General features: G+C 35.8%; 2 protein-coding genes across 2 annotated transcripts; both read right to left on the reverse strand.

Moving 5' to 3' along the window:
- Positions 1-3,031: 3,031 nt before the first annotated feature.
- LOC143530400 (uncharacterized) lies at positions 3,032-5,179 on the reverse strand. The gene is made up of 2 exons (XM_077025946.1): positions 4,211-5,179; positions 3,032-4,106 (listed from the first exon to the last, which is right to left on the reverse strand). The coding sequence occupies exons 1-2, from the start codon at positions 4,679-4,681 to the stop codon at positions 3,852-3,854; spliced, it is 726 nt and encodes a 241-aa protein (XP_076882061.1). The 5' UTR covers positions 4,682-5,179; the 3' UTR covers positions 3,032-3,851.
- Positions 5,180-7,373: 2,194 nt separating this feature from the next.
- On the reverse strand, positions 7,374-8,762 carry LOC143530398 (uncharacterized). The gene has a single exon (XM_077025943.1). It carries the CDS (start codon positions 8,288-8,290, stop codon positions 7,403-7,405), a length of 888 nt encoding a protein of 295 aa, XP_076882058.1. The 5' UTR covers positions 8,291-8,762; the 3' UTR covers positions 7,374-7,402.
- Between the last annotated feature and the right edge of the window lie 5,885 nt (positions 8,763-14,647).

Below are 14,647 nucleotides of genomic sequence, written 5' to 3' on the forward strand. Positions count from 1 at the left end.
AATGAAAACCTTGTTGAGTTTTGAAAACCAAATAAACTCAAAAGACCTTGGAGGATGTGGTCTAGGAAGTATAAGAGTGGCGAACCTTTCACTTCTCACAAAGTGGCACTGGCGGTTCCAAATAGAGAAGAATAGATTGTGGGCCCGGGTTATCTCAGCAATCCATTGGGGCATTAGAAGCTGGAAATCAATCCCCGCAAAGGCTTCGATTCCGGGAGTTTGGAATAATATCTCGAAGGTTACTGCTGAACTAGCCGAAATATCGGTTGACGTAGAGAGATACTTTATTCCATGGTTTGGAAGCAAAATACTTTTGGCTTGATCATTGGGGCTTGGAAGATAGTCTTAAGAATATGTTCACATTTTTATTTTATTTGGAGACAAATAAATTTTGTACTATAGAAGATAGATTGGTTCCGGTTCATGGTGTTAACAACCTGCAGTGGTCATGGAAACGAGGCTTAAACATAACGGAAAACCAGCTCCTTCAAATATGCTGGAGTCGGATTCAGAATATGGTCAATCTATCGTCCGAGGACGGGGGCTGGTCATGGTCCGAAGATGGTTGCAATTCTTTCTCGGTTAAAGATCTTTGAAAGGATATAGAAGTTAATATGGTTGGAGAAGAAAATTATGTGCACCGTTGGTTGAAGTAGGTACCAATAAAGGTAAATGCATTCGTTTGGCGTGCTGTTACAAATAAAATCCCGACTATGTTATCGCTAATAAGAAGGGGTATACAATTACCGGATGCGTTGTGCAAGTTGTGTGGAAGATCCAATGAAGATATATAACACATTTTCATTGATAGTGAAATTGCGAGAAGAGTGTGGTTCAGTATCCAACAGTGGATTGGGCTAAGGTTGACTGATTGTAACTCACTAAATGTCCTTACCGTATGCAGGGGCAGCTGATGGAAAATGGAGAAACACTGTTTACGCGATCATTCTCTCTACATGTTGGTGGATATGGAAGGAGAGAAATACAAAGATATTTAGAAACGAAACGTTTGGGGCAGACAGGCTGTTGGATAACATTAAAGTTAGCTCGTTCTTGTGGATCAAACATCGAACTAAGATGGGTATTATAGAGTGGTCTAATTGGTGCTCCTTTGATTGCTTTTGGTCCAACTGTTAGTATGAGTTTCTGTTTGTTGTTATTGTCTGTTGCAATTTTAGTGGGTTGTTTCTGGTTTTGGGTCCAGCTGCTTGTTGGATCTCAATTATTAATAATAGTTTGCTGTTAAAAAAAATAAATAAATAAACTCAAATGGATGGTTAAGATTAGGCCACATAGGTGTTTTCTATATTTATACATACATATATATATATATATATATATAAAGATAGAAATGTTATAATAAGAAGTAGATTTTTCATAAGAAGTGTAGGAAGTGTGTTTTCATCATTTGAACTAATAAAACACACCGCACAATAAAAACATCGCAACTAAAATAAAAACACACCGCACAATAAACACACTTTCCATATCCACTGTCAGATCAACATATATCTAATACACCAGATTACTTTCTTACACTTTTCAGACACACTCCACTTCTTATTATACCCCACCCTATATATGTATACATACTTTTATTTATAAAACTATATATTTTTCCAATTAACCTAATATATTTTTTTATATAAAGTCACATATCTAATTAAAATCAGAATAGTTTCACTAAACGAATCAAACACCGTTAGACTTTCAAATCAAGTTTTTTTCCGTTTAAAATATGATCTATACACAAACACACACACACATATATATTACTTTTAGTATTTTATCGTTTAAAAACCTTAAAGTATTTAAATCGTTCACGCTTTTAATTAAAATTTTATAAAATTTATACAAAATATATTTAGCGCCTTATCAATCTCAAATCCATTATAAACCCATCAAATTGTGTCTTGTTCGTCAAATTTCGTTAGGATATTTATTTCTTTTGTACTTTAAAATTAGGATAAACCATCGAGACTCATCGTGGAACTAATTAGCTCGTTTAAACCGGCTCCCGTTAATGCTTTCCCATATTTCATGTGAGTTTGCATACCCCATTTTTCGTCTTTTATATTTTAGAGGTAGCATGTATACCTTATTCAATTTTACTCATGTTTTATTTTCACATCTATTCAAAACACAATTCAATATATGTTTATGTGTGATTATTGCATGCTCTATTATTATGCTCGATGTGCTTAAATGTTTATTGTATGTTTGGTGATTGGTATCTCATCCTCATCTAGTGTGATCATACAATTACTTAAGTACATTGATTTTGTATCAATAGAAACGAGTCCACATCTATTTAGTTGTTTACATTTTCATAAGATTTGTAATGCTCACAATTTACATATGAATTGTGATTTATCTCTCTCTCTCTCTCTCTCTCTCTCTATATATATATATATATATATAACTAAAACTTATGTACTCTCACCAACATTCACGTTAACAAATTCTATTTTTATACATTCTACATATACAAGTAATTGATAAGATCGAAGATATTAGTTTTACCTTAGGATTTTTATTCGAAATACAAAAGTATGATGTATTTGTTTTGTTTATTGAACTTGTGTACTTGTTAATATCAATGAAATTAAATAACTATTTTCACCTTAATTAGTGTCTTTTGAGCTACTATCCAATCAATACGTTATGCCCCGGCATATTCCGCCGCCTTTGGTCGGGATGTGACACCGATTATTGGTTCAATTTGTTTTATGTTAGTTTTTTATATTAAAACTTCGTTTCTTTATATATTTTTTAAATATTTGTAAGGGAATAATAAAACGAGCCTTTTTTTAGATGTTCTTGGGAGAATTTTTACGATGCCATGAGTTGTGGGGAGTACCGTTATAACGAGAATATATCGTCGAAGTGGAAGAACATACATTTTCACGTTGCTAGGTTTAACGGCAAATATACATATGCAACTATAGTAAAACGGGCGAAGTGGTAAAAGCGACCACAATATATTTGTTGAAGCATGTAAGGTTTATAAAAGAGAAATGGGTACGCCATTTACGGAGGTAAAAGCGTGGACCATTTTGAAACAAAGTTCAAAATGACATTTTGTTCCTTTGATATCTCTTCTTCCAAACAGTCCAAAACCTCCAGTTCATCCTCTCAGTCACCTCGAATGCCCATCGTGAAATTAACTTAAACGATGCAGACGAAGAGATTGGGTTGTTTAGCTTCCAAACGGTCCACACCGAATGTGAACACGTAAGGACGGAGCTAGTAACAGGTAGCCAAGGATCATCTGGAATCGGGTTGAAAAATATAAAGGCCCTTTCATTTTTGTTTTTTCGCCCCTGCTCAAAGATAACAAAGTAACAAACAAATATGCTAACAAAACATATTTACAAAAATACGTAATCAATACACAATTACAAATATATATTACAAAAGCATATCTTCACACAAACTCATTACAACAAGGGAGTGACAGTTCTTAGACCGTATGGTTTTTATAGTAAAGAACATGTTTCCCGGGCTTAAAGAGGTACCTAGAACCATACGCTGAGCGAATTACATCGAAAAACAAGCCATATTGGAGATATATGTATAAGACGACCAGCGCCAAACTAAACACGCAGATCAATGTTGGCGACCATAACAAATTATTCTTACGGTTACGGTAAAGTACGAAAAAGCTGACACCAAAAGCGACCATCATGGTTGTAATAGATAGGAAAAGAGTTAATAGACCTAAAATCAACTGTTTTGGTGGCGATTCCAAGAAATCATTTTCAGCATAACGAGATGTGAGGATGGATAAAAATATAAGAATTGAAGCAGATGACAAGATTAGAGAAATTGCATCTGCTACAACAAATATCTTAAAGGTTACTTTTGAATGGAAAGAAAGGGAAACCATTGGATTGGCTGTATCCACCAGGAACTGTAAAAGCTGCAGCAAATACTATGGTTGCAATAAGCGCCGCAACAACCATACATCGATTAGCCGTTCCTTTCATCCACTTCTCACCTTCTGTAACCAATTCTTTGTGTTCCTTTCTGAATAGTTCATGTGGTGTTAAGCCATCTTTGTTCTTCCGTTCCCTATAATCAGGAGGAATCATATTCTTTACTTCCTGCAACACAAACAAACTAAAATAGTTATAAACTACTTTTTTAGGCTGTTCAAATTTATTTTTAGAAAAAATATCGGAAGATGGGAGGGGAGTATAATATGTACATTGAACCATAATAACTCTCTTTGCATTTGTAAAGCAACTCCCGACACATCTTCAAGTCGTTTTTGCTTGGCAATCTTTCCAACTAGGTGCAACATATTGTTATTCTTTGGATCTTTTAAAGGAGTTATCAGATCTTTCATTGCACCTATCTCATACAATAGGTTGTAAACTCCCTCGTGACGATGTTCAACAGCAATGTGAAATATAGATAGTTTGTCATCATTTCTTTTCCATATGAGATCAGGGTATTTACGGATGAGCTCAACTAAAAAATTAGTATTGCCCCATTCTGCAGCAATAAAAGGTACCCGAGAAGTGTATGATTTCTTTGCAGTTATTGTGCGGTTTACTGTATTCATTTCCTGAATATGTTCATCAACGATGTTTTTAATTAGTTGCGGATCAGGTTGAACTTGCCTTTGAGTTATCTTTGTTTTTTCATACGTGCTTTTAATCTGTTCCAAAATCATATTTTGTAGGTCCAAAGCCTGATCTGGTTGACTAGTAATTGGCCCTTCGATTATCTTTTATGTTTCAGCATGCAAGTTCACAAGAAGTTTAGAAATAAGCTTTTGTAGTTGTTGAGCTTGATGAGTTGAATTTGGAAGCCCTCTGATCATTATCTTATTGGTTTCTTTTTCCATTGTGTCAACATGCTCAGAAATGAGATTTTGAAGTTGCATAGGAATGGCCCATCTAGATACTGCTGTGCTGTCTTTTTCTCCTCTGAGTATGTCATCAATTTCATTCTTAGGCCTTTTTGCAATATCTGCCCAAATAAATCTTAGCAATGTCAATGCACTACTCTCCTTTTTAGAAGCTCCCACCTTTGAACCAATGAATTTAAAAACTGAAAGAAAAAAAACAGAAATTTAAAGCCACATGGATGATACCAGATATTAAGAGAAATTTGCTCAAATGGCCCGTAGAAGCATTTGTAAGAGGGTCGCACGTTTAGTCCAACCATTAAACCCAATTATTTTCTTAACGGAAAAGTGATGTTATTTGTCAATCATGTGTGTTCAAAATTGAAACTTTTATGAATTAAATAATCTATTAAACTCTAGAACTCCTAAAGTTTACATATCTGTATATTTTTTAATGTATTTTGGGCTTGACAAAAACTAATAACATATAAAAAAATGGAGAATTAAATATTTTAAAAACTAGTGTTTATAAGTGATTTTCACATGTAATTTTCTAGTAAAAGATGGTTTTCGCTGAAACCCTCCCCTATATGTAAATGTGTGTGTATAGTATAAATTATATAAAAAGATAATAAGATATGATACTCATACACCACTCTCACATGTCTACACGGCTCGTATAGGCCTATACGGTTGTATATGGTACGAATGAATGACAAGGGGACAAAAAAACAGCTTTTTGAAGCCTATACGACCGTATAGACCTATACGAGCCGTATAGGCATTAAATGGCTCGTATTGCTCTCTGACAACCCATAAAACCTATACGGTCGTATAGGGCTATACGGCCGTATAGAAAACATTTGCAGAAAAATTCATACTGCCTTTTGACCACTGTTAATCGCTGCCAGAAAACGACTATACGATCCGTATAGTGCTATACGACCACGTTTAAAACTTGATGTATTTTAGGGTGAACTATTTACTTTTATGTATGGGAACCATGTGTTTGGAACATGATGTATTTTAGGGTGAACTAGTTACTTTTATGTATGTGGACCAGATGTTTATCGGTATGTTTTGGCCAAATGTTTTCTTGTTTGCTTAATCATTGATTGATTATTGTGTGTGGACTATTATAAAGTGTAACATAATATAATCTTAAACGAATGTTCTTGGGGTACAACTACAAATTACTTAGCCAAATGTGCTATATAAATATTAAAAGACAATTTATTATATTCTAAAATATTATATCATTCAACTTTTCAATATAAAACATAATTCTATATAAGTGAAACAATACATGAAATGGTCGAAAAGGAGAACGTTTAAAATTGTTAAAAAAATATGGTGCAAGTTAGATAATATATCAAAAAAAAATTCAAAAAAAAATGTCTAAACGGCCGTATAGGCCTATACGACCCGCATAGGGCTATACGAGGCACTATAAAGGATGGCCGACAACATCAGACACAAACTGACACGATTCAGATGCTATACGACCTTATAGCCCTATACGAGCCGTATAGGAAAAAATGGTGCGTGAGAATCATAAGTGGTTCGGAAGATTGAGCGGTGTAGAAAGCATTTGGCTTAAGTGTGTGTTTTTGAGTGTGTAGGCTAAATAGTTGATCGTCGTGAGGAATGGATGGAAATGAAAAGGATGTAGGTTTATATACCTTAGGCCCTTGTTATGCCTATTATCTCACTAACTCCATGATTTATTCTAAGTTCATCTATTTTAAGCCTACCATCTTTATTACTTAATTATTTTAAAAACGTCGGATATTACAATACTTCAGGATTCAAGCACAACCGGTCACTGTCCATCACTAAAGAACCCAAATCAATCTTCCTCACCTTCTCTGTCAATCACTCCACCACCAGTCACATCCCAATAATGCCAGAAAAATGAGATGGCCAAAATCCATGGTGGCGGGGGCTAACATGGCGGCGAAGGTTAGGGGTTTTGATCGGAATGAGTGATAAATGCAGTGGTTGAATTATTGAAGCAATTGGTGGTCGGATTTGAGAGATTTGAAGGTTTGAGTGATGAAATCCATGGCTTGGTTTAAAATGAAGAAGATGAATGCTTGAAAGAAATAAGGTTTGGGATTAATTGTTATAAAGATGATGATGAAAATGATGAGATTCAGAGAAGAAGTTCTGGGTGGTGATGGGATGATGTTTTAAGGTTTGAGGGTTTTGAGGTTGATGATGATGAAGATATCAGATTATTATTATTGATTATTATCTATTATTATTATTATTATTATTAAATGAGAATGACCAAAATACCCTTGTCGTCAGCTGGTCAAGGACGGTCAACTACGGAAAGGGGCATACTGAGCCCGTCGAAAAAATCCAGTGGTTCAATCGCAAATTAAATTTCAGTGGTTCAGGGGTATCCCGCCATATTACACAGGGGGCAAATCATAATTTTCTCTAACTATTAACATAAAAACTTGAATCACGTTCTCATAAGCATATCAGCTAAAATTTTCTATGCCTATGTACAAGTCCAAAACCTAATTAAGTTTTTTACAATGACATGATATTGAGCAGAGTAGCTCTGGTTCCAATTAATCTCCTAAACACACATTCCAACTTAGTTTCCATACATTCAAGCTGAGTTTCCAGTACTTCCAATCTACATTTCGCAATTTGCGTCTTCTCCGGTTGCGCTGATGATCCATTTCTACATAAACTTTGCAATGCATCATCTACACTCTCAAGTTCATTCACAATCCCTTGTTCTTGTTGATCTTCACACGCGACGATCCCCTTATGCATTAACTTCGATACCACAATCGACCATTTGTTAGGCTTTGAATTCGGCATTGACAAGAACAATAACAAAGATTCGAAAAGCGAAACAGTTGTTTCACTAACTCCTATCACCGCCTTCATAACCGCCGCTAGGTGGTGGTTATTCGAATCAACTAACCCTGATCCACCACTGTTAATCATGTTATCAACTTGCTTTAAACTTCCAACCAACAACTTAACATCTTTCTTCATTTTCTTTCTAAAACATGTGTAGTTAATGACACTCTTTTCATTACTCAACTCGCATTTCCGCCTCCGTAGAACACACTGAAGATCTCTAACGTGTGCCTTCATTTGTGTCACCATATCCCTTAAGCTGCCACAAACATCTAAGAAGTTAACAGACTCTTCAACCAACTCTTCCACCCATTTCTTGTTTCGGTCTCCGGTTATCAAAACTTGAGTGGCGGACAAGTTTAAAAGATCCTCCATGCATTTATACAATTCCACAAGATGTGATAAACCGTTGCAAATCGTCTCTGAGGACGGCTTCGATGCTACAACGGTTTTCGCTGCGTTAAGCTCTTGCTCGATTCGAATGGTCGTCGGGTGCGATCTGCAAGGCAAGCTAATGGATTTCACTTGACCTTTGGTGACCATTTTTTTGGAGGATCAGAAGGCAGATTGTGAGATTGATCAAGTGTTTTGTATTGGTAAGTTTAAGTGTTATGTCATGTTATATATATATATATATATATATATATATCTGAATATTTTGGTACTAAATATCATTTGTTTTAAAAGTAGCTTGCCACATAAGTTTATGGGTGGATGAGGCTGAAAGTGTGAAACAAGATTATTGGTCCAAGTGTGTGATACATGTGATGATCGCATGGTGTTTTTTATGTTGTGTCGGGTGTTGGGCCAACGCAACAGCCTCCCAATTATAGTTGATTTCTTTTTGGACCTACGCCCATACGTGATGGTAACGTGTCAATATAGTAATAATATTTTAGTAAGTTAACAGGTCATCTTGTATGTTATAAGTTGAAAAGTGATTCTCATAAATATATTTTTAGTTTCTTTATAAAAGATGTTAAGTGTGCAGCCTTAAAAAGCGCCATCTAGATTTTTGTTGTTACATATAGGTGGCATGTAAAAGTTGTATCTTTAAAAAAAAGAAAAAGAAATGATATTTGCATGTATCATGCTTCATGCTTACGTAATATAGTGAAACCTGATTGGCCCACGTATCAGGTTTTTGGATGAGTTTACAAAAATGGTTTTTATAAACGAAATTAATATCTTGTGCATTTGTGAGTGTAGGACCACTTATATGAGAAAAAATATCAAAATAATTTTTTAATAATGAGAGATTCTATATGCTTTCTTAAACTCGTTTTCTCAGATTTGTCACTCTTTTAACACATTGCTGACGATGTGTTAGGTAGTCTCGCCGACGAGTTAGCTAACACGTCATAGTCAACGATGTGTTATGCCTCCAAACATATAGTTAAAGATGTGTTAAGCGTTAATTTATGGTTGACGATGCATTAAGTATTAATACTTAAAGCAACTAATTCATGATCTGGCATGTACAGAATGAAAACTTCATTCTCGATTCTACGAGAATTTTTACGAAAGCCTTTCATTTGCTTCTCTTCGATGGAAGTTTGATTTTCCATAATGTATCCTAATTTTTGGCCTAATTCTTCTTCTGATGATCGATTCAACCTCTGATCAAAAAGATATACCTTGATTATATTTCATCTCTTCAACAAGTTTAGTAATGAGCATAACGGCCCTATTGTTCTGATAGAGAGATGAATCTATAGCTTTAATTAATGTTACTTGTGAATGAGTTTTTGATTTATTTAATATGAATATTTACCCTAGGTCAACACAAAGGAGAGGCTAGCAATCGCGTTTAGTCGATTCATTCTTACTAATAACCATCTCTCATATACTACCGCTCGTACTCCCTATCTAGGAAGCCACTCGACTGAAAGGAGAGGTGCTAGAAGGCCATTTATCTTTACTCAAAAGCCTGTGAAAGCGGCTATTTCAATCTTTTTCATGTTATGGAACTCACTTCACTTCATACCTGCAACATAGGAAAAGCTGCGGTAATGCTTACTCTCCTGGTCAATAGGGCTATTCAAACCAATCCCCCCTAAGTTGTTACTGCAAGAGCTGCATATCTTATCCTAGAATAGAAGCTCAACCAGTTGTCGATACTCTTTCATCAGCTGTGGGATGCTTAGACGGTACTAGTGCTTGAGTAAGCAGTGCTCCCTTTCTGTTCGCAATTACCGCTGCAGAATATTCATATCCCTAAAAGAAGCTTTTTTCAAATTCAAATAGGTTGCTTTTAGAATAGGTTGTTCTCGAATAAGCTCTTTGAAAGATAACTGAATGAGTTTGGTCCTTTGGGGATGGGTCTGCGCGCAGGGGCTCCTTTTAGCACTTTTAAGGAAGTGAAGACGAATAGTCGACTTTGTTGCCTGCTTGACTGATTTCATCTCCTGATGTCAGAAAAGGTGTTCTATCACATTCTTTTAGCTGCAAGGTGTAAGGCCCCGAACCCGGTAGCCCTACTTTAACGTCGGATTTACTCATAAACACAGTTCTTGCAATCAGAGTTAATTAAAACTTCCGCGGAAACGTTTACTTGAAGCATTCGATACAAAACATTCAATCTCTTCTTTGATACTATAAAACAAATCATTATATTTAAAACATCTTTTCTTCCATCTTAAGATGCCAGCCGTTCAATCCATGCCATGTGCCATCCTCATGCTAGTTCTTTGGTCTGATCACCTGTGTGCATACTAAAAGTCAGCTACGCTGAGTGAGTTCTAGTTAATCAAGCAACTTATCATACAACCACTACATGCATCATATACGTATCCGCAGACACGTAGTCCACTATCTAACCTGCTTACATTACCACTTAACCTCTTATTTTCGCCTACCACTTTGCCACCTTGCCACTTTAATAACGTATAACGTTATGCCACTTTGCCACTTTAATAACGTAAAACGTTATGCCACTTTGCCACTTTAATAACGTATAACGTTATGCCACTTTGCCACTTTAATAACGTATAACGTTATGCCACTTTGCCACTTTAATAACGAAGGCACGTATAGGCTTACCCTACCACGTACTATCGTTATGCCACTAAGACTCTTACTAGACTCTTGCCACTTCTAACACGCTCTACCTCTACTTGTCTACAGCACGCTTCATATCATTTACATAATAAGCAGTTCACATCAACAATCATACACACATAATAACGATGGCACGTACAGGCTTTCCCTATCACGCGCTCACGTTATGCCACTAACACCCTTACTAGACTCTTGCCACTTCTAACACACTCTACCTCTACCTGCCTATATCACACTTCATATCAGATCAGTATTTACGTAATAAACAAGTCACATCATAACATTCATACACACTATCAACCACTTGGAATTTACTATCCTTGGCGATACGTGCAATATCCGAAGATCGTTCACGTACCGACAAGCATTATAAAATATATACCTCGTATAACATCTATAGCATACACTTACCACTTAAGGTAAGTGTATTCACACTTCACATCGAGTATGCACACAGCCCCGAAAACATAACAAGGAAATGGGGCTAGAAACTCACCTGAACTCTGCTTCTCCCTCCGATAGTTGTAAATCCCTTCTTTAACTGAGCTCGGCTGACTGTATAAGTTACACGTATCAATACTCGCCTGATTTAATCTGGTGGCCTAGTATTAGATTACTTTTACTTATCGTTTTAATTTATTTTCTAATCGAACTTGACTCTAGGTGAAGTTAAACCTTAGGCGAACTTAGCTTTAGGCGAAGTTAAACCTTAGGCGAACTTAGCTTTAGGCGAAGTTGTCATCAGGCGAACTTAGCTTTCAGACGAATTTGTCATCAGGCGAACTTAGCTTTGCAGGCGAAGTTCATCAGGCGAACTTAGCTTGCAGGCGAAGTTGTCGGCTGCAGCTACTGTTCGTCCTTAATCATCTTCGTTTCTTAACCAAATAACACGATTTAGGTATCCACGGAATCGTCTGACCAGCGCCTACAAACCCCAACCATCAAATCGGCCTAACATCGATGTTTAAGGGGTGCGATTTAGGCATATAGGTTACGGGTTCTTTTATCAATCAATTAACCCATCAAATCGTAACCATTTTCAGTAAGTTTAGCTTTGTAGGATTCGTTTTTACCATACAAACACCGATCTATCATTTCTATACTAATCCAAACCTAAACGAACATGTTCTCGATATAAACGTACCGTAAATGAGTCGAACTACGAACACGAGCTGGTCTTGTTGCTTTGGTTCGTCACGACGATCTAGCACCAACGAGCTCGGGTCCTCGCCTTTGGATCTTGGTTCGGGTTGTGTGTTTTGGGGTGTGTAGAGATTAGGATGGATAAATGGATGGAATGGAAAGGATTGGGGTTTAAGGGGGTATTTATACTCCCTTAAGCCCATGGACCGAAGGCCCATATTTCATTTTGGTCCATATCTAATCCCATCTAATTATCCTACTAAGTCTTCATATTTTGCTATTATTATTATCGTTCCACTAACTCGTTTATTTCACCCGACAAAATAATATATTAAATATTACTTTAGAAATTTCGGGATGTTACACAAGGGGACCGTCAGGTTGTAGTGGTTGAAGTAGAGCCAAGCAGCTATGGACTAAGCGAGTCAAATAACGCTGGTGCAAACCATGTTGGATGACGGGTGAGGGTGAATGTCATTCAGCTCGACTGAAAGAAAGGAAAGGGATTCGTTTATCAACTCATTTAGTTGAACATAGTGAAACTAAGGAGAAGGATGGATTATTCGCCTTACCTACATGCAGGTGACATTTTCAAGCATGGCGTTATAGCTTCCCTTCCTTCCTCAGGTGAATGTGCTAAGGTAGGCCCTTTTCCCATTCGGGAGAGTCTATGCTCTAACTATCTTTCTTTTCACAGTAGTCAATCCTTGCATATCATGAAGTTCCAGCAAGAAAATGAAGAGTGATGCAGCTGGCGCAGAAGACGTCGTTCATTACCTTATCAGATAGAGCTGACCACTTTGGTATCGATTCTGAGAAGACGCCCCACTGGCCAGTTGCCACGGTGAGAAAAGAAAACTACATGAGGCGAGAGGAGGCAACTCCCTGAGATTTTCGGACAAAGTCTTCTTCGGATGATGCTTGAACTTCACTATCTTCTCCCGTCAACCATAATTTAACACTTAACACATCGTCAGCCATGTATATACCACCCCCACACGTCGTTATCTAATTGGTTTACTAACTCATCGACGGTATTCCCTAACATATCGTCAGGCGATGAGATACGTAAGGGACAAAACTTTAAACTTTGATTAAGAGGAACAAACTTGGAATTTCTTTCTATAAAAGAGCTATTTTAGGAATTCTCCCACTTATATGCCTCCATGTTCGAAAGATTATAATGTTTTACATATCAAAGTTTTTTATACAAACATAATAACATAACCAACAAACATCATTTCGCGTTATGCTCATGAGTCTCTATATAGCAAATTCATAGGGCTGAGAAGAGAAAGAGTTGAACTAACATTTTACATTTCAACCATTTAAATTCGCTAGCTAAATTTAGGGGTGTGTATGAAACCGAAAAACCAATAAAAACAAAAATCGATGGTTTGATTTATATTCATGTAAAAACCGAACTTACAGATTTTACATGTAATAAAAACTGAAAAGCAAACCAAATCGAATAATATATATATTTTTATACTTAATTTAATTAGTTTATAAAAAATTAATAACTATGTAATTAACTCTAGCATTTTAGTTTAAAAGTATAATAATCAATTACTACTTATTAGTTTAAAAAAATGATTTAGACTCAAATTCATTATTTTGGCCAAATATATTTTTCAGCCTTAATTTCTTAACCTTAAATGTCAAAACCGAAAATCCAAAATCAAATTGTTTTTAAAATTCTAAAGCATAAATTGTTTTAGTTCGGTTTTAACTTAAAACCAACTGCTCACCCCTAGCTAGCTAGAGTTACAAGCATCTATGAAAGAAATAAGAAAGAAAGAAACGTTTTTGACCCACGTGTTCGCCCCACCGCTGTTGGTCCTTTTATTAAGTCGGGATGCTAATAAAAATATAAAATGGTCCAATAATCCCATATTTGTGCCTTCCTTTATTGGAGCCATTTCGTGGAAGGCCATAACCCATTAATGGGGCAGCTGTCTCGAAAACAGTTGCCGAGGAGATGAATACTTAGAAAAAAGACAAGGTCGAATAAATGGTGTATTATTATACAGTTTTATATGAATTTTTTAAGTGCTCATGCTTGGGTTGTCTCGTTATGTTTCCTTGCACTTGTTATGACAGCTTTTAGATCGTTTAGTTTATATGATTGTCAGATTCAGTATTGATTTCTACTCTACTGCTTCGCTGGATTCAATAACAACTTTCCAAGTGTTTATACTTCAATTTCTACTTCTGGTCTCAGTTTATGTACTCATCACTACACAACAAAATCATAAGATTCTCTATTTGATGGGATTATTAGAACTTGTCTACACCCATCCTTTAGGTATTCATACCGACACCGGGAGCTTTAGCACATAGCAAAACAGACACGACATGACACAACACGGTAAGATATAATTATATGTAATGCTATACACGAATACATTATGATACTAATCGTGTCATTTCTTTCAAACACAAATTTACGTGAACTTGTTTAGCGACAAGGGAAATACTATATATGTATTGAAACAAAAATTGTTAAAAGTTCGTAAAATCTTAAATAATACTTAAATATATAATTTTATCATAATATTAATCCTTAATATATTTGAAACAAAAACCCATAAAAGTCTTCATTATTACATTATATACTTTAATAAAAGTAAAATATAACACCCATTAAAAATAATTCCGGTTCTGATGGGTCTTTCTACTCGTATCTTCAATTTC

Source organism: Bidens hawaiensis, unplaced genomic scaffold, assembly GCF_021521415.1.
Source record: "Bidens hawaiensis isolate Kalapana, Puna unplaced genomic scaffold, B.hawaiensis_p1.1 tig00008945_1, whole genome shotgun sequence".
Classification (NCBI taxonomy): Eukaryota; Viridiplantae; Streptophyta; class Magnoliopsida; order Asterales; family Asteraceae; genus Bidens; species Bidens hawaiensis.